The sequence below is a fragment of the Rhododendron vialii genome, chromosome 11a (assembly GCF_030253575.1).
Source record: "Rhododendron vialii isolate Sample 1 chromosome 11a, ASM3025357v1".
Taxonomy (NCBI): Eukaryota; Viridiplantae; Streptophyta; class Magnoliopsida; order Ericales; family Ericaceae; genus Rhododendron; species Rhododendron vialii.
In genome coordinates, this window is record NC_080567.1 from 16,515,214 (window position 1) to 16,541,232 (window position 26,019).

At 37.8% G+C, this 26,019-nt stretch overlaps 2 protein-coding genes across 2 annotated transcripts; one reads left to right on the forward strand and one right to left on the reverse strand.

Annotated features, from left to right (window-relative positions):
• Positions 1-5,930: 5,930 nt before the first annotated feature.
• Positions 5,931-6,973, reverse strand: LOC131306675 (uncharacterized). Its single transcript, XM_058333078.1, has 2 exons — positions 6,420-6,973; positions 5,931-6,320 (listed from the first exon to the last, which is right to left on the reverse strand). Exons 1-2 carry the CDS (start codon positions 6,730-6,732, stop codon positions 6,214-6,216), a joined length of 420 nt encoding a protein of 139 aa, XP_058189061.1. The 5' UTR covers positions 6,733-6,973; the 3' UTR covers positions 5,931-6,213.
• Positions 6,974-23,861: 16,888 nt separating this feature from the next.
• Positions 23,862-24,536, forward strand: LOC131306920 (uncharacterized). The gene has a single exon (XM_058333351.1). The coding sequence runs from the start codon at positions 23,862-23,864 to the stop codon at positions 24,534-24,536; it is 675 nt and encodes a 224-aa protein (XP_058189334.1).
• The last annotated feature ends 1,483 nt before the right edge of the window (positions 24,537-26,019 follow it).

Genomic DNA, 26,019 nt, shown 5'->3' on the forward strand with positions numbered 1-26,019 from the left:
AAAAAGGCTGTTTTCACATTCATTTGATGAATTTTTAAATCATGAATTGCAGCGACTGCAATTAACAATCTAATGGATGCTACTCTAGTAACCGGTGAAAATGTATCAAAAAAGTCAAGATCAGCTTGTTGCTTAAAACCTTTTGCAACAAGTCTTGCTTTATATTTATCAATAGAGCCATCCGGTTTAAGCTTTTTACGTAGGACCCATTTACAACCAATAGTTTTACAACCCGGTGGTAAATCGACTAATTTCCAAGTTTTATTGGACATTAGTGATTCCATCTCATCATTATAACCATTTTCAATCATGCATGAATCAATTTTCTCATGCCACTATTTAGGCGCCTGCTTTAAGCCATATAGGGTTTTAGTCAACTTACACACTTTGCTTTCTTGGCCAGGCTCCACAAAGCCCTCGGGTTGATCCATGTAAATTTCCTCATCTAGGTCCCCATTTAAAAAGGCTGTTTTCACATCCATTTGATGAATTGTTAAATCATGAATTGTAGCGACTGCAATTAACAATCTAATGGATGCTACTCTAGTAACCGGTGAAAATGTATCAAAAAAGTCAAGATCAGCTTGTTGCTTAAAACCTTTTGCAACAAGTCTTGCTTTATATTTATCAATAGAGCCATCCGGTTTAAGCTTTTTACGTAGGACCCATTTACACCCAATAGTTTTAAAACCCGGTGGTAAATCGACTAATTTCCAAGTTTTACTGGACATTAGTGATTCCATCTCATCATTAACAGCCTCTTTTCAAAAGACAAAATCAGGTGATGTCAAAGCCTCTTGTAAATTAAGTAGAGTATCCTCCACATTAAAAACAAGAAAGTCAGGGCCAAAATCTTTTTCAACTCTAGCTCTTTTACTCCTTCTTGGTTCAAATTCAAAATTCTCTTGATTTTGTAAACTAGAAGTAGAAGAACTAGGCTCAGACAAAACCAATTCTCTAGATTCTTGACCCCCACCATTTTTAAGTTTAAAAGGGAATTTTTCTTCATGAAAAATTGCATCACCTGATTCAAAAATAATTTTATTTTCCATATCAAAAAATTTATAGGCTGTATTGTTTTTTGCATATCCAAGAAAAGCACAAGTGGTAGCTCTAACACCCAGTTTGGGTCTGTTAGGATCTGAAAGCCTCACAAAGGCCAAACAACCCCAAACTCTCAAATATCCCAAATTTGGCTTATGACCTTTCCACAACTCAAAAGGCGTAAGTTTAGTCTTTTTGTGTGGCACTCTATTTATCACATGACAAGCCGTTAAAACTGCTTCTCCTAGAGATTTGAGGGAGCGCTTGCTTCAATAAGCATGGCATTGGTCAAGTCAATTAATGTTCTATTTTTTCTTTCAGCCACACCATTAGACTCAGGCGAATACTGTGGAGTAACTTCATGGATAATTCCCAAGGACTGAACAAAAGAGTTAAATCGAAAAGATTCATACTCACGGCCTCTATCACTTTTAATTCTTTTAATCTTTCTACCGAATTGATTTTCAACTTCTTGGAGGAATTCTTTAAATTTGTCAAGTGCATCACTTTTATATTTCACACAATATACATAAGTTTATTTTGAATAGTCATCAATAAAAGTGATAAAATATCTATTTCCTCCACGAGTTAAAATTCCTTCAAACTCACATAAATCCGTATGGATTAGTTCTAACAATTTGGTATTTCTTTGAACACTTTTATGAGGCCTCCTTGTGGTTTTTGCTTTACTGCATGTTTCACATTTTTTTTCAGTCTAGGAATTAATCCTAAGTTACTCATGATTCCTACATATTTACTGTTTACATGACATAGTCTAGCATGCCAGAAATTTAAAGAAGACAGCATGTAAACAGAAACAGTAGTTGGTTTATTTTTCTCAATGTTAAGTTTGAACATTCCATCACATGCATATCCCTTACCCACAAAACACTCCTTTTTTAGTAATTACAAACTGATCAGATTCCATAGTCTGCTTAAAGCCAGATTTGTTGAGTAGATAATTGGACATCAAATTCTTCCTCATGGACGGTGTGTAAAGCACATCGTTCAGAGTCAGTACATGTCCAGAGGTAAACTTCAAATCAACCTCGCCACTCCCAAGCACCTTGGTAGTACTAGAGTCACCAAGCATCACAATTTTTTCTTCTGCAAAGGGAGTATAAGTTTTGAACCAATTTTTATCATAGCAGACATGCCTGTTGGCACCAGAGTCTGCCCACCATCCTTCCACACATTGAACCATATATATGTCTATTATCATAGCCAGAAAAGGCTCCTCGACAACATTAGCCTGTGAGCATTCTGTGTTTTTCGAAACTTGCAAAATCGAGCAATATGCCCACTCTTGCCATAGACAAAGCACCATCCAGTTTGTTGTGCATGTGAAGGGGGTCCTTGGTTCCAATTATTTTTTCTCATTTGCATTTCACTGCGAGATTTACCCTTATTTTTGAAGTTTTTCTTATTTGGCTTTAAATAAGCATTCTTTGGAAACTGACCTATGGGTAAGTTATTTTTTGCGGAAACTAAATTTACCTTAGTGGTGGAATGTCCATTACCTTCGTGAGTCATAAGTGCATCTTGGCCTCTAGCCTCCTCTCCACTCGGATGCGGGTAATCAAAGTCTCCAGGGACATCTCTTTTTGCTTGTGGCGCATTGATTTCTGGAACTCCCTCCACAAAGGTGGTAATTTGTCAATGATGCCTGCCACCACAAGATTGTCCCCAATTTTGATGCCTTCAGACCGGACCTCCGCCACAATCATTTGGATATCTTGCACTTGCTCCACAACAGATTTACCATCTATCATCTGATAGCGGAAAAAATGGCTAGCTGCATATTTCTTCGCACCTGCCTCCTCAGTATCATATTTGCTCTGCAAGGCTTTCTAAATTTTCTTTGCAATGGAGTAAGTAGTATCATAATAATCATAAAATTGATCTGCAAGGCAATTTAAAAGATAATAACGACAATTATACTCATCTGCATTATACTGCTCAACTTGTTCAAGATGAGCATATTTTTCATCATCAATCATCCCATCAGTAGAAACTTTGTTGGGATCCTTCTCTGTTAGGATGTAGGCCACCTTGAGGAGACTGAGATAGAAGAGCACCTTGCCTTTCCATCACTTGAAGTGAGCTCCCTTGAACTTGAAGGGCTTGTTGAGATCTTCGATATTTTCATTGGGCTTCTCAGCTGTTTGGTCCATTCTTGAATTTCCTTAAAATTGTTGGTGATATTACAAAGATTCACACCAAAATAAATATTACAATGGACAAATTAACAGGCTGAGTCGCGGAATCTCGCTCTCTTTAAGGAGATTCAAGCCCTCTACGGTAACAAACCGATGCAGTAGAAAATCTCTGACTTGTCCCCTCCAGGATATAACAGCCCGATAATTTATCGTATGGTTCAGACCTACTCTGCACAAGTAGGAGAACCCAAAACTCCACAAATAAAACACCCTTACACTTTGCCCAAGACTCTTACACCGACTAGTTTTTAGAGAACGAAGATGGAAGGGAGAATTGAGTATGGAAGGCTAAGTGTTTCGGAGAAGTCTTAGAATTGCTCTTGGCTTTCTTAGCATGGATTGCTTCACTCAAGCAAGCCTTACATAGGCAAGAGAGAATCCAAATCAAATCTTTTCATTAATGACCAAATCTCACTTGGATATGGATAGATATGCTCTAGATTTGGAAGATATGAAAGATATAGATAGAAATGAAAGATTTTATCTAGATTTGCAAGATATAATCTTAGATTCTTCTAGATTTGCTAGATTTTTCTAAATAACCGCTAAGATAAGAGCCTCTCACGCAGATATACACAAGACTTGTAAAAGTCTAGAACCACAAAATGTACAGAAATTTAATATTAAAATAATAAATTTCCAACATCTACTACTCAACCATGTTTTCTACATGTTATTTAACATTACAGCATACGACAAATTGAAAGTATTCTACCACAATCTACAAAATATGATACGGAAGGATGGAATGTGATATGTAGGCTCATAGCACCATTAAAGCCTTCAATAAAACACAATGGGTCTTGGGTGTCTTGCGCGCCATGCAAGAACTCTTGTTAAGACACTCTTCGTTCAATATATACGGGCGATCAGTTAAATGGTAAGCCGAACCTTGTGGAGGAAAAAATGAAAAATTAACTTCAAAGCTCATCCAGAATCTAATTCTCTACATTTGTTTGTAACCAAGTTCATGAGTAAATGTGCTTGTAAGAATAATGCACATAAATCTCAAGGCCACAGCATGCATCCATTGAACTGCTTATTCCTCATTTTTTATTGGCTACGTACAAAAATCATCCTCTTTGAATCTTGGAACAAGTAGCTTCAAGTCGTGCCGTATAATGAAGTAGACATAAGGCTTGATCAACCAACATCCAATTTCACTGGTGTTGTCGCCTATATCTACATATGTCCAATTCAAGAATCTCTATTGGCATTATTATTCTTTTTCTTTATTTTCTCAGCCTCCTTGGCATTCTTCATTAGTTTTTGAAGGAGGATATATGAAAGCATGAGATAAAAGAGACATGGTTATCAAATACAAACCGTAAAGAATGATACATGCTATTCCCTCATAACACGGTCTATAAGATACAGTACTTTTATTAATTATTATTAGGAGTTCATAATTTTTGGCAAGGTTTTCTAATCCATTCATTTGGTAAGTATAATGTAGGGATAAAATTTAATGATAAAATTTAACGAAGGGATACAAAATTATGTAGGTCCTAAGAATCACCTAAAACAAGAATAGGTTGCCGAAAAGCATACATATATAGTCTCTTGTATCAATACTCCAGAAAGCATCCTGGAGTCCTAGACAACAGATCGCAAAAGCCGAGATTGCAGGATATAAAATGTGTAACCTGAAGCATTGCAATGAGTTGAATACAAGAACTGCAAGGATTGTGTACTAATAATAGTCAATAAGATGTGGAGGTGACACATGAGAGATTATTCAGTGACATGGCCCTTCCCTCGTACATCTCGGTGTGAGGTCCATATACTTAGTCATGGATCTCACATCAATAAGTGGTGGTGAAGGAGTGCGGGGCACCACATGGCATGGGTTGGCTGGGGGCATTGAATAATTTTTCCCTATCAGTTAGCCCTCTGCTAAACTCAAAAGGACAAGTACAACTTCACGTGGATTTTCTATAGGAGATGTAGGGCGTATAGAATGATTTGGAGATGAAGGGAAACTATTCTTTTAATGACAATATGCCAAATCAGTGGGAAAATGGTTTCGAAGAATGCAAAACCCAAAGACAACTTACACCACTTTTGAAAAAATAAAGATTACATAAAAGGCTTTGTACCTTGTACATGTGAAATTGGTTTCTGTCACATCTGTCACATCTCTCTACTTCACAAAGCATTGACAAAATTTAGAAAATAAAACAACGAAAATCCTATACGTACCGACCAAAAACGTAGGGAAATCATATCGACGGTCGAGCCGGGCCGTCTCTGGCCACTGGACGGCCGATCCGAACTGTCCAAAAATTCTAAAAAAAAAAAAGAGTGTTTAGATCAAGCACCCTACACACATCGAATGCCGTTGATTCCCGCATAGGGCCCCTCGTTTTTTTTTTTAGAATTTTTGGATGGCTTGGATCGGCTGTCCAGTGGCCGGAGACGGCCCAACGCGGCCGTCGGTACGATTTCCCTACGTTTTGGTCGGTACGTATAGCAGCACTCATAAAACAATGTGCTTGATACACGAAGTATGACCTGTATTCGAGAAGAGAACTCATAGTCCCTGTGGTCCCAAGTAATAACTCCATCTCTAAATGTCACCCTCCACCAATTTCTAAACCTCTATCTTCAGACATTCATCATCCATCAAGGCAAACTGTTTCAGGAAACTAAAACATTAGTGAGTGAACTACTTATTTGTCGGATTCCATCCGATGACGTTGCACCTGTAAAAGCCCATAAAAGAATGTATTTGAGAGAGCATACCATCATTCATGTTACCAGGATTGCATGATGATTAATGTCTGCCCTTAATTTGAAGAAGTTAAATCGTTACGTATGAAGCTAGGAGGAATCCAATGATTGAGAGAGTGGGAGAGAGGAGATGGGGGTGCAGAAGGGGGCTTTCCTTTTTCCTTGTTATTAGCAATGTTTGCATGGGAGTATATCGGTTTAGATGTCGTCGTGCCGATTAGATACGAAAAGATGCATCGTTTCCAGTTGCCAGGGAAAAGCCTCCATGCTCCATTTGGAAATGATAATGTGGTTGCGAAAGATGGACTTCCCGCAGTCGTTGTCCTATGAATGGCATATTCACAAATAAAGGGTATGGTATTTGTGGAAAGTATATATACTATTAAGGTGTTTCAATCAATTAACTTGTTCTAAAGTACTAACCGATTGTTTCGAAATGCATTAGGTTGTCCTCCAGAGGGAAATGTGGTGATGGATTTTGTGTTTGCCCATCTGAGAGTTCACAACCATGATTTGTGTTTGGAGAAGTATAATGTGCATTGCATTTCCTCTTTCTATTTTGCATTGTCTTCTGAATATATTCTGCTCTTTGTGTTGGTGTAAACCTGGCATATCTCTGCCTTTGACGAATGTGGCGCCGACTGATTTCATCTTGGCCAAGGCAATCCAAACCTTGTATCTCGTCCATTTCTTTATTAATTAACAAAGAACAAGAACGGGAAAAATCAAACGCCATGCCATCATCTATGGAGTACTAAATGACAAGGGATCATATGTTGTTTTTTCTAAAATTAATTGGAAAGGAAAAACTAATACCGCCGCATCTCCATAGCATAAACTCATAGTCGGTAATGTTTTCGCGGTGGTTCGTGCAAAGGTAGAAGTTCGAAACAAACTTATTTTTTTGTATCTTTGACTTAATTTTCTCACTTATGAGTTAGAAGTTTTCGACATACAATTAATCAGCCGTATGTGATAGAAATTCAATGGACAGTGTCTTGAACATATAATGCAGAGTAGTTTATTTTTATGGGATTTGTAGTCTTCTAAAGACCTGCTTTGTTTTCAACTATTTCTTCCCTTTTTGCTGTTTTAAGGAGTCATTGGAGGGGAAGTGCTGTTCACAAATGGGCCGTTTGGGGCTGGGCTTTGCGGAAAGGGGTTTTTATTTTTTTATTTAGATGCTTCAAGTAAAGTCTTAGAGTATCCTTTCACCTTACTTTTACCGTAGCATCCCAACTTCGACTGTTATTGTTAAATTGCTCCTGTTATGTTCGACATCTTCCTCTTGTCCGCACCAAATCATCTCTAAACCAAAAGAGCTCAAAGGCACATTTTGGCAAACAATTGGTGTGCGAATTTATGGTCTACAAAGAGTCGGAGCCAATTTAACTATTAAGCCAACCATATCTTAAGCAGAACCAAGAAACATGAGTTCTGACTTCTAACTGAAAATAGGCCGCAAAATCTTCCAAAACAAATAAAAACACAAGTAGCCACAGGCCAATATAAATCAAAGGCAGGGAGGGAAGTTGAATACATGCCTTACCAAGAACTCGAAGGTACATTTTGTCAAACAGTTTGTGTGCGGGATTATGGTCTACAGAGGTGTCGACATTGGTGGACGGAGTCTTTGGAAGGGAGAGTGTTTGCAATCAAGTGCAAGGAGGTAAGTTTAATGCATGCGTTACCGGTCTTGGTCTTTTGTTGGAATGCACTTGAGTTCGGTCCGGTATGTTGTTGTAGTTGGAGCCTTGGTTGTCGGTTGGCGGAGTTAAGCGGTTAAGGAGAACACTCTGACGGAGGGAGGCTGTAAAGCTTTTTTGGGAGGCCAGGGGAGGCGGTTGTTGTTTTGTATATATTCATTTTTTGTGTTGCACTGTATCGATTGGGAAGAGGTGTGGGGTGATTCGTTGGAGTGTTGCACTGTTTCAGTTGGGAAGAGGTGTGGGGTGGGGCAGAGATTAATTGCAAGTGCAATGGACATTTTTGGGAGGAAAAGAGTAGAAAACACCTTCGTACATTTAAAAGTAGTATGGAATTAAAGATAGGCTCGCAAGTTGCAGTAATCGTTGGCACTAGATCACTCGCGCAGAGTTAAAATAAATAAAGTTTTATGTAAGCTCCAAAAAGCCGAGCTCTTTTGTGTTAACTATTTTATTGACGAAACACATATCTTTCTGTACACAAACATACACAAACACTTTCAGTGCATATCCACCCACAATGTGAGTGTGATTATGTTTTTTGCGTTCTCAATGTGATGTGTGTGAATTACCCAAAATAAAAAATGTGATGTGTGTGTTTTAAGTGTTTGCGTGTGTACATGGTATACATAAGTGCTTGTGGATGTGTGGTGAACCGGTGGTAGTAAAGTTCTACACTATTTGAAAGTCCAATTAAATTTGGGCAACTAAATAATATAGCCCAAAAAACCAAAATAAGTTCCCCAATAAATTTGGGAACCTAAAAAATAGATTGGTCATGAGCGAGAAAAAGGAGGAATTTCTATATACATTTTCCCTTGTTAGTATGTGATTGTCGGGATGTGAGGGTGTCAACATAGTCAAGATACTTGCGCCCTGTTTGTGATGCTGATCTGCTTTGGGTCTCTTTAAGCATTGTAATTTGTTTTCAATGATTAATGAACTTCTCTTTCGCCGTTAAAAAAAGTTAAGACTTTATTTTCTGCCTCGAGTTTTTCGTCATTTACATATATAAGGTATTTTTGTCACCGTTCAATAAAATACTAGTATACTGGAGCCGCCCATGATATATGTCACCAATATTCCAAACTGAAACTTGAAATTAAAGAACGCTGGGATCAAGATTAATGTTGCCATGTAAAAGGTTGAGAATCCAGTCTAGGGTTTGTAAATTGAGTTTTTCTTCTTGGTATTGGCTGTTTTTTTTTCCCACCCCAATAGATGTCTAGCCTATTTTTAAGGGGATGAAAAAAGGGTACTGCTAGGTGACATACGGATGGAGCAAACTCAAAGGGCATCAACTACCATACTAAGCATTGTGCTCCTGGCGAGAATCAAACCCTCACTTTTCACATGGAAAATGTGAGGAATTGTCATTGGGTTACCAACCCATTGGCTTCTGAAAATTTGAGAATTTGATGAAACTTTTCAATTGTTGAAAATTTGATGAAAGTTCGACATCTGAAAATGAGAATTGTGGGTTGATCAATGGTCGAAATGAAGACCACTAATGCTAAGACGCACGGGTGCCCGGTCGACTACCATAAAATGAGTAGTTTTTTTTTTTTTTTCCTTTATAATCCTTTTTGAGTTTTGTCTTTATTTAATTTTTTTCACGTTTGTTAATTTTGTGTCAAAATATGGCTGAATAATGGTTTGTTACTTTGTTTTGTCGAGACGAATTGAAAAAGTAAGAAATTATGATTTTTACCATAAATATTGGATTTTCATCAAGACAAACTAATAATTCATAAAAGTTTGGCGCAAAACAAACAAATGCGATTTTTGAATAATGACAAAATGCCCAAAAAATCCAAAAAGCTAAGAGGAACGGGGGCGACATTAACAAACAAGTGTTTTGGAATAAGCCACTTGGTTAAATTTTATTATTTCCGCATTCGTTAGTTTTGCTTCAAAATCTTGTGGATTATTGGTTCGTCTCGACGTGAGAAATCGAAAAACTAAAAAATTGAAATACTAACTTAATTTTTTTTAATGAAGCTGAAAAATCTAGCTTTTTGGTTGATTTTTGTATTTCCTCAAAAAAATTTAAGCTAAGATCATAATTTTTTATTTTTTTATTACTCCTGTCGAGACGAACCAATAATGTACAACAATTTAAAGCGAAAATAACAAATGCAACTTTTTTTAAAATTAAAACGAAAAAAAAAATCAAGTGACTTACTTTGTCGAAACACCCTACGCCTTCCTGTGGGGGATTTAATAGTCACTTTGAATTTGAAATTAAAGAACTCAAGATAAACTTGTCCCTATCATATTCCTGCCAATTAATGAAAACAAATACCACAGGAAGGGGTAGGGTGTGTTTAGTTGAGAAATTTTGCAGTGCCGAGCGGGTACCACGTGGTGCCCGCTTGGTGTATTCATCCATTTCAATTTTAGACGGCTTAGATTTGGAGAGAGAGTGTGGGGGTGAGAGGAGAGAAAGTGTTTTAATTTGGGCCGTCCAATACATTTTTGGACGGCTCGGATGTGCCCACTCGGGCACCACGTCAGCTGGGTGATGTAGCAGCCGGGTGACGTGGTACCCACCCGGCACTGAAAAATTTCTCGTTAAGTTTTTCCGTACTTGTTCCGATGCAATCCCATTAAACAATTGCTGCTTGGGTTCTCCCCCTTATCGACTCGGGCTCACAAAAGGAGGATTGACATTGTCCGTGTGTGTAAGCGATGAACTTTCACTACTGCCGAGATTGCCCTAATGTGCTTGTGAAGTTGTGAAGTTGGATTGCTTTTATACAGGGTTGTTTTGGTCATTTGGCTTGTTACGAGTGGTGGCCCCTGCGGATTGGGGTGGCTAGATTGTGGTTTTTTTTTTTTTTTACTTTAATGGGTTTTCGGACTTTTCGTGTTTTCCTTCCATGTCCTGTTTTCCTTTCTTTGGATTAGGCTTTGGGTTATTTGGTGGGGGTGATTTGGTAATGATGCTGTTGGATTGGTTTCGTTGTCCCAAAGGAGAATCTGTTTGTTAAGTACAGTTTGGCAGGGTAAATCTGTTTGCTGAGGTTGGGTGGATTCGATGGGGAAAATCTAGAGAAGATCTTCTGCTGAGCTATTATCCACCGTAAGGACTTCTAGTTCGGTTCATTACTGTTTGTTTTTGTTGTTAAATATTCTGTTGTTTATCAAGTTGAAGGGATAGAATAATAGTCTGCTTGAAATTTCAAGTTGCAAGTATCAGAGTTTCAGTCGTACTTTGAAACATTATTGTTTGTAGCTGCTTGGATTTGCTGTTTGTTTCCAATCATAGCAACGTTGGATGAAGAGTGGGAAGAGATCTTGCATTTAATGCTCGAATGTACTTGGAAAATCGACATCATGGTAATTAGTATACTATCGTTCTTGTGTGCCACCGTGCGTAGAGGGAATGTTTTCTAGAGAAGATTTTCTGCTCTATATTTATGGCTAAGTTCATTAGTGTTTGTTTTGTAATTACTTATATTGTTTTCGATGAAGTTGACTAATGAATTCCTGATGCTGCAATTAGTAATGTTAGTTGGTGTGTTAGGGTGATCGATAGCCATAAAGTTGTTCGTTTGGGTTATTGACAGCCTTAGCATGGTTGCAGTTGGACATTGACAACTCCGGCTCTGTTCCTTAGTTTATTAATTGGATGTGCTTACAACGCATGCTTCCGAGCTCTGGATTTGCATGGTTTCTTATATATTGGTTAAGGAAAAGAACAATAATTCTGTTGAAATATCCAATTTCAAGCATCAAAGTTTGAATTCTACTTTGAAACATTGATGTTTGTGGCTACCTGGATTGGCTATGTGTTGCCAATCATTGCAATGATGGATAATAGCTCAACAGAGCTGGTATGGGTTAGGAGGGAATGTTTGGGAAGAGTTGGAAGAAATTTTGCATTTAATGGTCGGATGTACCTAGAAAATCTTATAATGATATTCATGACATCATGGTAATTATTATACCATCATTCTTGTGTACTACTATGCCGAGAGGGAATGTTTGGAAATAGTGTCAAAACATCTTGAATTTAATGCATGGGTGTACTTGCAAAATCTTATAGTGATACTCATGACATCATGGGAATGATTTTGCCATCATTCTTGTCTACTACCATGCGTAGAGGGAGTGTTTTGAATTGGCAGAGTAGGCAGAAATTTAGCATTGATTGCTAGGGTGTACCTGCAAAATCTTATAGTTATGTCCAGGATATTGTTGTGATTATTGAATCGTGACCTTTGTGTACTTCCATTGGCTGGCATGCGAGGTCCAATGGTGAACGAAATCTCTTACCTGCACCGTGTGTAGTAAGTTATTATGCTGAAGTTAAGGGTAATGATATACCTAATATTTTAGGTTTATTTATAGGTCCAGTCAAGTTTGGATCGGGTTTAAACCCCATTAAGCTCATAGCAGATTGGTTCCTTAATCTCCTGGTTGAGGTGAGTTGTTCGACAAGGTATCAAGGATGCAAGGACGGGGGTTCTCGAATAGCACCAGGCAGCCGTGGTATGTTTCACGGATACCAATGTTACCTGAGGAAGAAATGCTGCTTGATACTGCAACAAGTGAAGGCCTGGTTTGGGGTCTTTACTGGAAGCTTAAGCTAGAATTGTGCGTTGTGTTGCACCAATTACAGGAAACAAGGGATGGATGTCGGGTGTTGAAAGAAGTTCTAGTGGAGGCGCAAGAATTACCTATGATGAATTATCTTGATGAGAGTGTAGTTAAGAGTGTAGTTGATGAAGGGGATGGGCCAAGTGTGAGCGCCATGTGTGATGAACTGGTGCAGGAGACAACTGAGAATTTAGCAAATTTGGTGCAGAATAGTTAGTGAATTTATTATATCGCATGTATTAGGTTGTATTGATGTCTGGTTAGGTTTTGTATGGTTGTGCTACTTATTGGCCAATGGTTGAGTTATGTTTAATTGATAATAATTGAGTATGCAATCTTCGTGGTTTGATTCAGTGTTGTAGGGGTTGCCAGTTAATTAGGTGGTGTTAGTTGTTTCTGTGTTACAATTACTATTGTGTTAGTCTTAAATAAATAATAATCTCGCGTTTAGTTGCATCACCATTTGTGTTGTATGGCTAGGTCTTGTGTTGTATAATCTATAATTGCTTGGCTAAAGAGAAATAATTATTTATCTTTAGTCAAGCAATTATAAAAAAGGCATTAAATCGCGCACGCGTTTAGGTTCAACTTTCGCAGGTTCACTCTTTTGAACTTAAACACTACGTCACGAGGAAGATTAGACATACTCCCAAGCCGATCATAGATATCCATATAGATTATGTGACACAAGACCTGTGATGATAGAGTAGTAAAGCGATTTTGGATCTTCAATGTGATTGAAGGTAGTGAAGTTCTAATGGTATGTTTTATTGATGAAAAGGTTAATAGAATGGTGCATGTGTGCTTTGATGAAATTGGTATTGTCTGAGGTCAATTGTAATCGGTCGTATGAAAGGAGAGGAAAAACTTGATATAAGCGGTAGTAAGTTTAGGGTGCTATTATAGAGCTTTTCTTGATGTTTAGTTATTATATTTGAGAGAAAATTGAATATATGCTGTTTTGGTATTCAATATAGGCAATGAAGAAAATTAGGTTGTAAAGCATTCTTAGTGCAATCGTATTGTTCCAAAAGATGTGAAAGCAAGAAAATGAAACAAAGCAAATTTGTAGTAATGAAGTGTTTAGAGTAGTTGATAAAGGTACAATATTAATTCACTCATAGCACTACAACAGTACATAAATACACACCTGAACATATGGATTGCTACGGTTAGGAATAGTTTAATAATGTTCAGAACAACTAAAATATCTTAGGGTTTGCTTTATTTAGTGTTCTATTACGAATAGAACAATTTTGTGGATGCTGGGATCTCAGCAATGAGCCGTTCATTTACTGCACTTCTTGGTTGAAGGATGTTGCATCATCCTCAATATTGGTATACCAGTAAAATGTGCGCTCACATCCATCTTGATCAAACACCATGGCTATCAAATTTAGATCAACATCCATGCTAAAAACAAGCGTATCATTTTCCCTGAAATTATGAGCAATCACAAAAGATTCCCAACTCGAGCCTTGTCCTTTGCTTTTGATAGTAAATTGGTTGAGGCCTTCAAGGTATGCTAGCTCTTGGAGTGGTGGGCAAAGTTCCAAAATGAAGAAGAGTTCATTTATATGAATGAATCAAAATTGCAACATAAAGGAGTCAATAACAATCCAAGTATTTGTGGTTTGGTTAAGCATTATTTAAATTGAAGAAGGAATACCATTGCAGACCAATTGGCCAAAGTTATTTTCCTGCAGAATCAATATTCGGTGCTGATTTGTCGAAATAGATAGGGCGTGCATGCTGTTAGCAAGTTAGCTGCACATTTATGAACCAAGTAATTAAGAATTGTGTATTATGTAATGGTTGTTGTAAATAATGTGACTTAATGAGACTTACCTCCAGTGACCTTGGCCAACATTTGATTGGAATTCCAGGTTGACGGTGCATTTAGATGTTTGACTGGTTCAGTTGTGCTCCAATTATATAGAACTGAGTTCCCTTCAGAATAAAAAATGAACATGTCCAACATTAGATGACCAATTAATCCAAACAACGAAGTGTAGTCCTTGCCGAAGGTGTGGTCAAGGATTATGTATTACCAATCGATGGTTATGACAAAGTCTTCTATCTTGGCATAATAAGTTTGTTGACTACTCTTTATTGTGATAGTTGCCTGGTTAGGTGCAAGCATGTATTGTTGAAATAGTGATGAAATTTGCTGCAGGGATTCATTTACCAAATAATAGTTTGTGATCAAATGCTTATGTGGATGGCAAGAATGTTGTTGTGAAAGAAAGAAAATAACGTACCACATGCATCTCATTGTATTATAGTTTAATAGGAGCTAAAAACAAGCAGGGATGGTGTGCTAAAATGCAGGTTAAATGACTAATTAGAGAGCATCAAGATAGCTACTTTGATGTAATTAGCATAGATTGAATCAGTAGAGTACCGCAGTGTTGGGTTGGGGGAGCAAGTTGATTGATTGCTCTCAGATGAGGTTGAATATACCGTGGTGTACAATTAATTAGGGTTTCCATCCAATGCTTGAATTGGTCACAGACATGCCATTCAAAAGTCGGACCCAAGTTAAACATGTTGGAGTAGCAAATTATGAAGTCACAATTGACAATATAGCGTAGTTTTTTGGGGTGCGTGAGAATGAGGATGCAACAAGCACAAGCTTTCCATCATCTGTTTGTAAATAATAATCTGATCCACGACATTCTGTTGTGTTGTTCTTACGCATAGATATATTACCGACAAATGTTGGACAGGTTGACGCTAACCAATTGTGGGAATTTGGGTGCATGGTTAGATTGTTGGTGCCTTAGAACCCTGATTTGAGTGAGAATTAACATAGAGACATAATTAATTTTGTGTCATGTTGGGATAGCACAGCGTTAAATATAATTATGTGTTGGCCGATGTTACAAACCAGATTTGGAGTTGTAAGGAAAATTGAATTGCGTTGTGCATTTTAATTTGTAGTATTGGAAATTTGATGTATGCCAAAGTAATAACGAACCTGATGTGTTATATGCGTAGTATAAAGTCGGAAAATATGCTATGTAAGAATTTAACCAACTTTTTGGAAAGAATAAATATTACCAATTAAGAACTTTTGTGTGAATAATAGAACGCAAAGTAATTAGAACTTGAGTAAGAATTGTGTGGGCGACGCTCCGACCGGAAATGAACTGTTGAGCTGGTGTTTCACAGCGGCCAGTTACATGTGCTTATGTGTAGAGGTAGAACATCTCCTACTGATGTAACAATGGTTTCGCTCATGAAGAAAGAAAGGTGTTTTGGCTGATAGAAATAACCGCCAGATGAACTGCTTTATTAATGTCGTAATTGTATGGTATGTTAGAACTGCAGGAGAAAATCTAGGCGAGGAGAGAGAGCAATGAGTAATGAGTTCATGTTTTGGGGGATACTGTACGCTTGCATAGCTGGACATCAGGGTTGCATTCGATGCACCAATTTTACCATTCATAAAGTGTACGACATAAAATCTATGACATAGATTTATATATATGTATTTACCAGTTGCAGTACAGATACTACTCAGTATATGTGGAGTTTAAAATCTTCGTTGTCAGAATAATTGGATACTTAAGTACTATAATAGAGAAAGGAAAAAAAAAACCTTGTGATTGCCATAAAGGCCTGAACAAGATGATGTGTATTGCAAGTACAATAGTATCTGGGATTATTACTCTGCTATGAATGGATATCAGAGTACACTTGAATAAATCATAGAGAAGCAAAAAAGGGTTAAAAAAAGGGGAGGAGTATAAGAGCATGGGTTGAATTCTTGGTTATTCTTTAGGCCCTTATTCTTTCTTGCTCCCAAATAGTTCCTGCTGTTTGTTGGCACTAGAGATTAACGGGCATCGACAAGGTACGTGGGTACACAATTGTTAATTTCGTTCTTGAATAGAATTAGGATAACTATTAGAGTATCTTGTTAGTCATTAGCAAAACTGACATGAATTAGGGAAACTTAGTTGTTGTATTTCTGCTAAGTATTAGTTTTGGTGCTGCTTGATATTAAGTTATGTTCTTCATATACGGCTACCATATATATTGGGAGAGCTAAGATGTAGAATATGGAGAGGTTAGGTGCAGTAAATGATCTTTTTAGTTGGTTTAGCATGTCATGCATGAGTAATATTGGTTGTTTAGTAGAGGTAATACAGTTACAGTTTTAAGTAGTTGCTCTGAGATTCCCAAATAATAGAATACTAACACATAAAACATGAATAATATTGTTGCGTTTTACAGTACCTAGTTTTGTTAGTTATCATGCTTGCGAACAAGAAACCTCAAATTTCCTATGTTGAGTTGCCACAAGAGACGAAAGATAGGCAAAATCAACATCGTAGAGAACTGGATAGTAACCTTACAGAGGAGGCTAGAGAGAAACGCAATGAACAATGTAGGCTTGCTTACGTGAAAAGAGCTAACATATATGCTGAAATTCGAAAATCTAAAAAAGCTAGGTGTAATAAACAATGCACACAATTACGGTAAGAAGAAGAAAAGAATCACGGAGAAGCAACATAATCAGTTTACACTCCAGTTTTGTTTGAAAATCAAAGCCAGAGAATGGTATGTTCCATGGCAGCCGCACAAATTGGCCACCCAAATAACTTAGGAGATATAGTTGAGACCATACCAGATGCAACAATGTCAACGGATCAGAATGGCATGCAAAGTTCTATGGTTGGTGTCATTGGAAAGGTTTCTTCATGCTTCCCCAAAACCATGTCCAAGGTGAAGCGTAATGGACGGTGTAAGCTTCTATCTATTGATCGTGCAAGTATGTCTGTTAATATTAGAGTATCTGATAGAGATAAATTCAATGATAGTTGTGGACAATTGAGTTTAGAAAAAAAGAGGAGCCACCAAAAAACAACTTTAGTAGTATCCAGATCGGAGTCGTGTAAAAACGAATTCCAAAAAAAGGTACATACTGTGGTAAAGGCAATATCTGCAGATTAAATCAACTCGATCAAAAGTTGAAATTGAGGGAGCAGTAGTTGAAATGATGCCAACAGATGAGGATTGCATGCAACCTTGCGTGGGTGGTGTTCTCCGGGAGGTTTCTCAAATCTCTGATTATTATTGTACAGCCAGCGTTCATGAGATAGGTGAGTTCTAAATTTAACTTTAGATTTACAACAGTATAACTACAGAATATATAAGCCATTTGAGAATGAAATCATCAACTTCAAACTAGATGACAACTGGTTAACTATGAATGCTATAATATCAGGTTCGAGCTCGCGTGCGGTAGTTCCAATTGAAAAAAGGCTAAGTATAATTACCAAACTCTAACTCAAGTAACATTCCATAATATGGAATTATTATACAGTACACCTAATAATTTGGTTTTGTTGTATTCTAAAAATATAGGAAAAAGAGCCACGGGTGGCCAACGTGTAGTTCTTTCTAAGCGTTCAATGCCAACTGAACCATTTGTGTTGCCAATTGTACCTCGGTGCACACACTATGATGCGAAATGCTTTCCTTTCTGCTGTTTTAATGGTCAAGTCTCCGTGTATCCTTTCCGCACCTCAGCTAAACTACTGGACCTGTATCGTGGTTCTTCGCAATTATGCAAAGATTTCCGCAGTCATATTCACCCATACAATAACATGTTTGCTTTCACGTCGTTTGGTGTGACCCTTGATTCACGTTACACCAAAAACCATCAAGGAATCTATACTTTTCGTGCCCAGGGTCAGATCTATCACTTCATGCACAGCTTGTACCCTGCAGATGGGAAGCCTTTATACCTTCAGTTGTACGTCTATGACACTGCCAAAGAAGTTGAGCACAGATTGGAGTGTCTTAAGGGTTTAGATACAAGCATCATTACTCAACTCATAGATATCTTGAAACCCAATCCATATTCAAAATTCTTCAGATCCCTAGCAATGACGCCAAATATAGATTCGTATGAGATAAGGCTTAAAGCTGATCCAATTGTGGATGATAAGACCTTTGGTGCACCAACGCATTGCAGGTAGCGCTCATCTGGAAGGATAACGAAGATGATTCATAACTAAAAGAACATGCTATATTAGTTGAGAAGCATGATGGTCATAGTGTTACAATCAAGTATTACTATGGATGTTATGATCCTCTGTAGTATCCATTGTTATTTCCATATGGAAAGCCAGGATGGCATTGTGGCATTAAGAGAAATAGCTCCAAGAAACGTGCTACTCAGTTAGCTGATCAGGCATTAGGTAGATCCAATGCATATACAACACTAGACCAACTTCTCAATAAAGAATCCCTATGTAAGTTTTAGAATTTAATAAGGTCTTTATCCCCAAGATTTGTATAAACACATACTTATTGGTGTTGCTTTTTATCCGCAGATTATGAGGATACTTCCCGAAACCAAAATACCGTTTCAACTCGTGAGTTTTATGTGTATTTGTTTCAAATACGTCCAAAAATTGAGTCTATAATTTTAGAATCAGGTAGACTCCTCTAACAATATGTTGTCGATATGTATGTAAAAATTGAAACTTCAAGATTGGATTACTTCAGACATCACCAAGATGTAATAAGAGCAGATTTGTACCAAGAAATTATCGATAGCATTGCACAAGGAGAATCAAGGGGATCCAAAATTGGAGCACCTATAATCCTTCCTGGATCATTCATAGGGGGGCCGCGGGACATGCACAAAAGATATCTGGATGCAATGGCATTAGTGGATAGATATGGGAAACCAGATATATTCTTAACTATGACTTGTAATCCCAAATGGATAGAGATTTCCAATGAACTCAAGGCACATGAAGATGTGCAAAATAGGCCTGATCCTGTTACCAGAGTCTTTAGGAGCAAATTTGAACAGATGAAAAATGAGGTGATCAAGAAGAAATTATTTGGTCCTATTCAAGCATACACTTACGTGATTGAGTTCCAGAAAAGAGGTTTGCCACATGTTCATTTACTGCTAATCCTAAAAAGAGGCCATAAGCTTACAACACCTGAATATATTGGTCAATTTATATCAGCTGAAATACCTAATGAGAGTGAAAATCCACATCTTTATGCAGCTGTGTTGAATCGCATGATGCATGGTCCTTGTGGAAAGCTTAATGCAGGTAACGTCTGCATGAAAAATGGTAAATGCAAAAACTATTATCCCAAAAAATTCACAGAGGCTACAACTGTTAGAACAGATGGTTATCCAATTTACCGACGAAAGAATGATGGTAAGCAAGTGCGAGTGCGCCACCAAATTTTAGATAACAGATGGGTGGTGCTTTATAGTCCATATCTATTAGCTCTGTTAGATTGTCATGTGAATGTTGAGATTTGCTCAACTATAAAAGCTGTTAAATACTTGTACAAGTATATCTATAAAGGACATGACAAAATTGTCTTCAAAATCATTGCATAGCGAAACAATAAAGTTCTTGATAAAATCACCCAATTCCAGACAGCTAGATGGGTCACACCTCCAGAGGCAATGTGTCATGCCCTCGATTTTTAACTTAAATTAACAATACGATTTGAAAGCCAAAGTCCTCACAATCGTACGTACATTACCCCAAAATACAATGTAGTTTCCAAATATCCACAATCTGGCCTACAAATACAACTTTTCAAAATAGGAGTTTCATTACAAGCGGTTTGTTTTACAAAAAATATAAAGTACTCTCCAAAAATAGCTTCACTTGATATTGCCAGCATGCACTTCAAGCACTTCATGACCATGACTTGCAATGAACCTGAAATGGTAGGTTGAGCAAACACGTGCCCAGTAGAGTATTCTATGCTCAAACTATATGTAAATTTGATGAATCATGCACCATGAATGAGTGTGTATTGACAGATGCGCCCAAAGTTTGAACGATTACCAATGAGCTGCACGATTTGATCAAGGGATTCTAGACTTTACCGGAACGTCACTAACCGTTTACTCCTCGGACTAGATACATCAATGAACCCACATCCATCCACCTTAGTCTACAATCAATTCTAAATCATTTTATTACTCTTCGTACAATATTACAATCTTTCTCGTGTCTACAGTCATCATCTTCAAATCCCTTTATTACATTATCTTTCCTTTTAATCAAATATTTCCATCAATAGTCACTAGGGTCACCTCGGGTCTATTTCTCTCGAGCGCAAGGTCACCCCGAGTCTATTCCTTCCATAGCAATAATCAGTTGGGTCACCTCGGGTCTAGTTCCCTCGAGTGCAGGGTCACCCCGAGTCTTTTCCCTCAATAACGACCACTTGGGTCACCATTCGCATTTTTCATAATCGTCATCGTTTCATAATCAATTTCATCATCACTCTGTCAAGTGTAGCACAAAACTTTGATTAACCCTTGCATAGCTCCACAAATGTGCAGGTTCATACATTTTCATTAGTTTACCCATTCGCATCAGACATAGCGTATTAAGCCTATATATACATAATCCTACAATACTCTATCCATTAGTTTCTACACTTGAACCTCATAGGACGGGTGCCAAAAGAATTGAAAGACTTGACGAGTCGTGAGGACACCAGTTATTATATCATCTCAACAGTTGTTTCACAACATCGATTTTCACTTCAAGCATTCTAAACAATATATCAATCCACCACACGTCCTCACCATACGTCTAAGCCCACGTCTAGACTCTGCGATGCCCGGTCTTCTAGTTTCTATACTTGGAGTCCGTAAAGCATATACTAAAGGAATCTAAACAATCCTACGAGTCGAGAGAAAATGGATTGCAAGACTACTCATCGGGTCCCTAGAAATGTTCAAGTGTATCGTTTGTATTTCAATGTTTAATAACGTCCATTTTTCATTTCTTAACACAACGAGTTTATTTATGCCTATCGAACACCGCTCTAGTGTGAAACAAGTAACACTTGAAAGAATGCATAACCAAACCCATTGGAGTCGATGAGAAGTTTCAAAATGTGATTTGGAAGATATGAGACAGCAGCTGAAAGATACTGCAACAGCTCAATCTCCTACCGGTAGCAGCTCGATCTCCTATCGGTAGAACTTGACCTACCGGTAGGTTAAAGCTCCTGCCGGTAGAAACTGGAAACAGGAAGTCCAACATTGGAACGAAAACTTGACCTACCGGTAGGTGAAACGCTCCTACTGGTAGAAGTTGAATATGTTGAGCAGGTTGACCGGGTTGACCTACCGGTAGGTGAAAATTGGAAACAGGAAGTCCAACATTGGAACGAAAACTTGACCTACCCGTAGGTGAAAAGCTCCTACCGGTATAAGTTGAATATGTTGAGCAGCTTGACCAGGTTGACCTACCGGTAGGTGAAATCTTCGTACCGGTAAAAGTTGAATACGTTGAGCAAGTTGAATACGTTGAGCAACTTTTGAGCTGCTGCTGTACGTTTGAGCTGGTTATTGGGAAATTTCTCAATCGTCCTATTGGTAGGTGAAAGGTTCCTACCGGTAGGGAGAGCAACTTATAAGCGATTTCGACAGAAAATTTTAGGTTTCGATCCAATCTCAATAACAACCAATACCAACTCGAACAAGGCATAGAAGCACTCAAATAACATATAAAGAGAGGTAGAATTCCCTACCTCAAGGGTTTTGAGCAAAACCCGACCCTTTGACCAAGTCAACCATAGCTCCACGAGGTCCGATCATGAATTTTCTTGGATATTCGGAAAGCCTGTACTCCGTAGAGCAACTTTTATTCTCGGACCTTGTCCGGAATCACACCCTAGGTAGATGAAATCGAAAAGAGAAGAGATGAGGGAGTTTTTGGACCGAAAGGAGAAGAGAGAGAGTGAGGGAGAGAAAAATGGGAGTATTATTCTCTCCCTGGGAAATAAAAGAGGTGGGGAGGAGGAATCCCCTGCTTCTCGCACCACACCCTCATACGTGCACCTTTCGCACAATCACCCTTATATCCTTCCACGAATACGTCACACTGAATATCTGCACCGTCTATCTCAATGGGCCGTACGAGATTTACAAAAAAAAATACGGCCCAAAAATACGGGTCTCTACACAATGTGGCGGATTTACAGCTTCAATTTGTTCGACATGCATCCATCGGTTATTGCTTTCCAGTTGCATCTAGAAAACTGTCAAGTTGTAGGCTTTAAAAAATCAACAAACTTGGACAGTGTAGCTGATTCAGAATTCTTCTCAAGAACAATGCTAACCCAGTTCTTCCATATGAATAAACATAATAAGAATGCTAAAAAGGGGAAATATTTATACAAAGATTTCCCAACAGCATTTATTTGGTCCACGAGAACAAGATGTTGGACTGAGCAACAACACAAGAATGTGATAGGTCATATCATAGCTGTAAATCCAACCCAGGGTGAGTTGTACTATTTGAGATTATTAATGAACCACGTTCGATGTCCAACCTCATTTTCTTACCTAAGGACTGTTGGAGGCAAAATAAATGGTACGTTTAAAGAAGCGGCAGTTGCTCATGGATTGCTTGTTGATGATAAAAGTAATGAAAAGTGCTTAGCAGAATCGTGTGGTTATCAAATGCCTAATTCTCTAAGACAATTGTTCTGTACCATACTCGTGTTTTGTGTTGCACTAAATCCAAAGGAACTCTTCTTGAAATTTGAAGAGTCTTTCACAAAGGATAACGTTAGGAAGCAAGGAATGCTACCAACTGCAGCACGTCAATGTTTATTACGTTTTGTGAAGTCTGCTTTAGGGTTTATGGGAAAGACTTTACAGGTTTTTTTCCTTGATGATTTGTTGGTAAATGAAACTCAAGATGATCGATTTTGCAAAGAAATATTGGATGAACAGGATATAGATGTGTCAGATTTGGATTTATTAAGCGTGTCGAAACTGAATTCAGACCAGTTAAAAGCTTATGGTGAAATCTTACAGGCTGTTAGAAACAATGAGGGTACTTGTTTCTTCATAGATGGTCCTGGTGGCACAAGTAAGAGCTTCTTATATCGTGCTTTACTTGCTACTGTAAAATCTGCCAAGGGTATTGTACTAGCAACAACTACTTCGAGAGTTGTTGCATCAATTTTGCCTAACGGTCGCACTGCACATTCAAGATTTAAGATTCCCCTAGAAAAAGATGGCAAGCTAACCTGCAATGTTGGAAAACAAACGAGTTTAGCAAAACTTCTGAGAGCGAGTTCGTTAATTATATGGGATGAAGCATCAATGGCTAAAAGGCAGATCATCGAGGCACTAGATAATCTATTGAGAGATATAACAAAAGTTGATAGTTTATTTGGCGGTAAAGTTGTAATTCTGGGTGGGGATTTTAGACAAGTGTTACCAGTTATACCGAAAGGTACAAAGGAGGATTGTATAGATGCTAGTTTGGTGAGATCATATGTCTGAGCTTGTCTTAAAACATTCACGTTGAAGGAAAACATGAGAGCTAGAACTGATCCTGCATTTAGCAATTATTTATTGAGGGTGGGTAACGGAGAAGAACCATGCAATTTAAATGATGAAATAACAATTCCTCCGTCAATGATTATTCCACCTAACCCAAGTATTGCACCTATGGAGCAGCTCATAACTTTTTTGTTCCCAGATTTACATTAATATTCTATTGATGCAATATCTATGACACAATCCGCAATACTAACACCCAGAAATGATTCGGTGGATCAGATAAATGAGTTGTTGATCAATAGATTTCCAGGAAAAGAGTACGTGTATATGAGCATTGATAAAACAGTCAACCCAGCTGATCAAGGCCTATATGTTGATTTCATACATTCAATATGTCCTCCTGGAATGCCAACTCACAGACTTGTGCTGAAAGAGAATTGCCTGGTGATGATGTTACGAAATTTGAATCCTTCCAAGGGATTATGCAATGGAATGCGACTAATATGCCGGAAATTGCATAAACAAGTTATAATGGCAGAAATAGTTGTTGGAGAGCATCAAGGCGATATTGTATTTATACCTTGTATCTCACTACAGCTAACTAATGCTAAACTTTACCCTGTGCAATTCACCGGGTGTCAATTTCCAATATGGCTATGTTTTGCAATGACGATTAACAAGGCTCAAGGACAGACGTTGGATATTGTGGGTGTTAATTTACCAGAATCGGTGTTTTCGCACGGACAGCTATATGTTGCTCTTTCCCGTGCCAGAGCAGCATCAAAAATAAAAGTTATACTAAATGGTTCTTATGATGGAAACAGAATTACAACATCAACTACAAATATAGTTTACCATGAGATACTAAATGAGGCGCACTCAAATTCAATACAAGGGGACTTGTAGCTATTGAGTGTAAGTATGTTTATAAATATCACCAAAAGAAAGCTTTTAAAGTTTTGTAGGCTTTCTGAATCAGTAGTGGATTTATAGTTAATGTTGCGAGCATTAATGCTTGTGTTTGTAATATTATACACGTTTGGATAAATTATATTAACCTGCCATAGTGTTGACTTGTGTAAATGTAAAATCTTCTAGCTAATAAGATGCAGGTTTGCAATTATAGGTTAGCGTTGTGGCCTGAGCTATGACAGATAATTTGTTCATGATTAAGGATGTGAAAAAGGGAATGACCAACGGGACAGTTCAAGCAATGGTGATTGAAAGAGGTTATCCCAGAATAACGTCGGGAGATCAAAGCTATCAAAAAATTATACTCATAGATTCTGAAGTTAGTATATTTTGTTTGATGTTTCCATTCAACAAAGGTACCTTTAGTTTTGTGATTTTACGCAGTTTGACAATATTGCTTGTAGGGCACTAAGATGCAATGCACCATTTGGAATGCGGATATACCAGTTCTGGAAGATACCCTTGAGCTGTATCACAGTTACTCGATAAGTAATGCAAAGGTTGACATGACTGTACCAGATTTTTAGATTTTCAATAGTCCTCTACAATGGACCCTCTCTGGTCGAACACCAATTGAAGAAATCTCAAATGTTGTGTACAATATTAGATGTGTCAAGTACGAATATGTTACACTTCGAGATTTGAGTGAATATGTTCGCAACAATCGAGGTTTTGGTATTTTTCTCTAGGTATTCAGGGATCATGACAGTGTTCAGTGCAACTCAAGAAGGCACTAATATGCCAAGCTTTGTGATATAACAGATGTTCTTTATGCTGTACTTAGTGTTGGCACGAAACGTACTATAAGGGATAACCACATCATACAACACATAACTATTATTGATGCAAGGTACGTTTTGTGCTGCACGCTATTACTATCATAACTATATCTGCTGGTACGATTAAACATTTACTCTAACTTTTGCACTTTATTATTAACAATTATCTTGAATTTCACTCATGCAAATGTACAAAAATGTGTAGCAATGTTCCAACAACGCTTATGCTATGGGATCAGTACGCAGAACAAGAGGGGGAAATAATGGGTAGACTTGAAGGGCCTTTCCCCATTGTCCAGACAACAAGGATGAAAGTTAGCTTATATCAAGGTAATTTATATATTCTGCCCTGACTTAAAAACGTAATTCATGGTTATGGAATTTAAGGATTCTAGGATTTGGAAATACCATTATGTTGGCAAGTTACCAGCTTGCAACAAAAGGTTCCAGTACGTTTACTTTCAATCCGCCATTTCCTACAGCTGAAAAATTACATGCTTGGTAAGGACATTTACTTACACATATTAGGTGATATAAGTCCTGAGAACAAATCTAACTACTCTTGTAGGTGTATAGCGAATACCAAGACAATTCAAAAATTGCCAATGCCAGAAAGAAATACGAGTGGAACCCCATTG

Bases quoted from the DNA above. Each gene is read 5' to 3' on its own strand.
- LOC131306675 (XM_058333078.1), bottom strand. From the start codon at position 6,732: ATGGCGTTTGATTTTTCCCGTTCTTGTTCTTTGTTAATTAATAAAGAA. The intron at 6,321-6,419 runs GTTAGTACTTTA...TGCCATTCATAG, and splicing joins AATGCATTTCGAAACAATCG to GACAACGACTGCGGGAAGTC.
- LOC131306920 (XM_058333351.1), top strand. From the start codon at position 23,862: ATGACACAATCCGCAATACTAACACCCAGAAATGATTCGGTGGATCAG.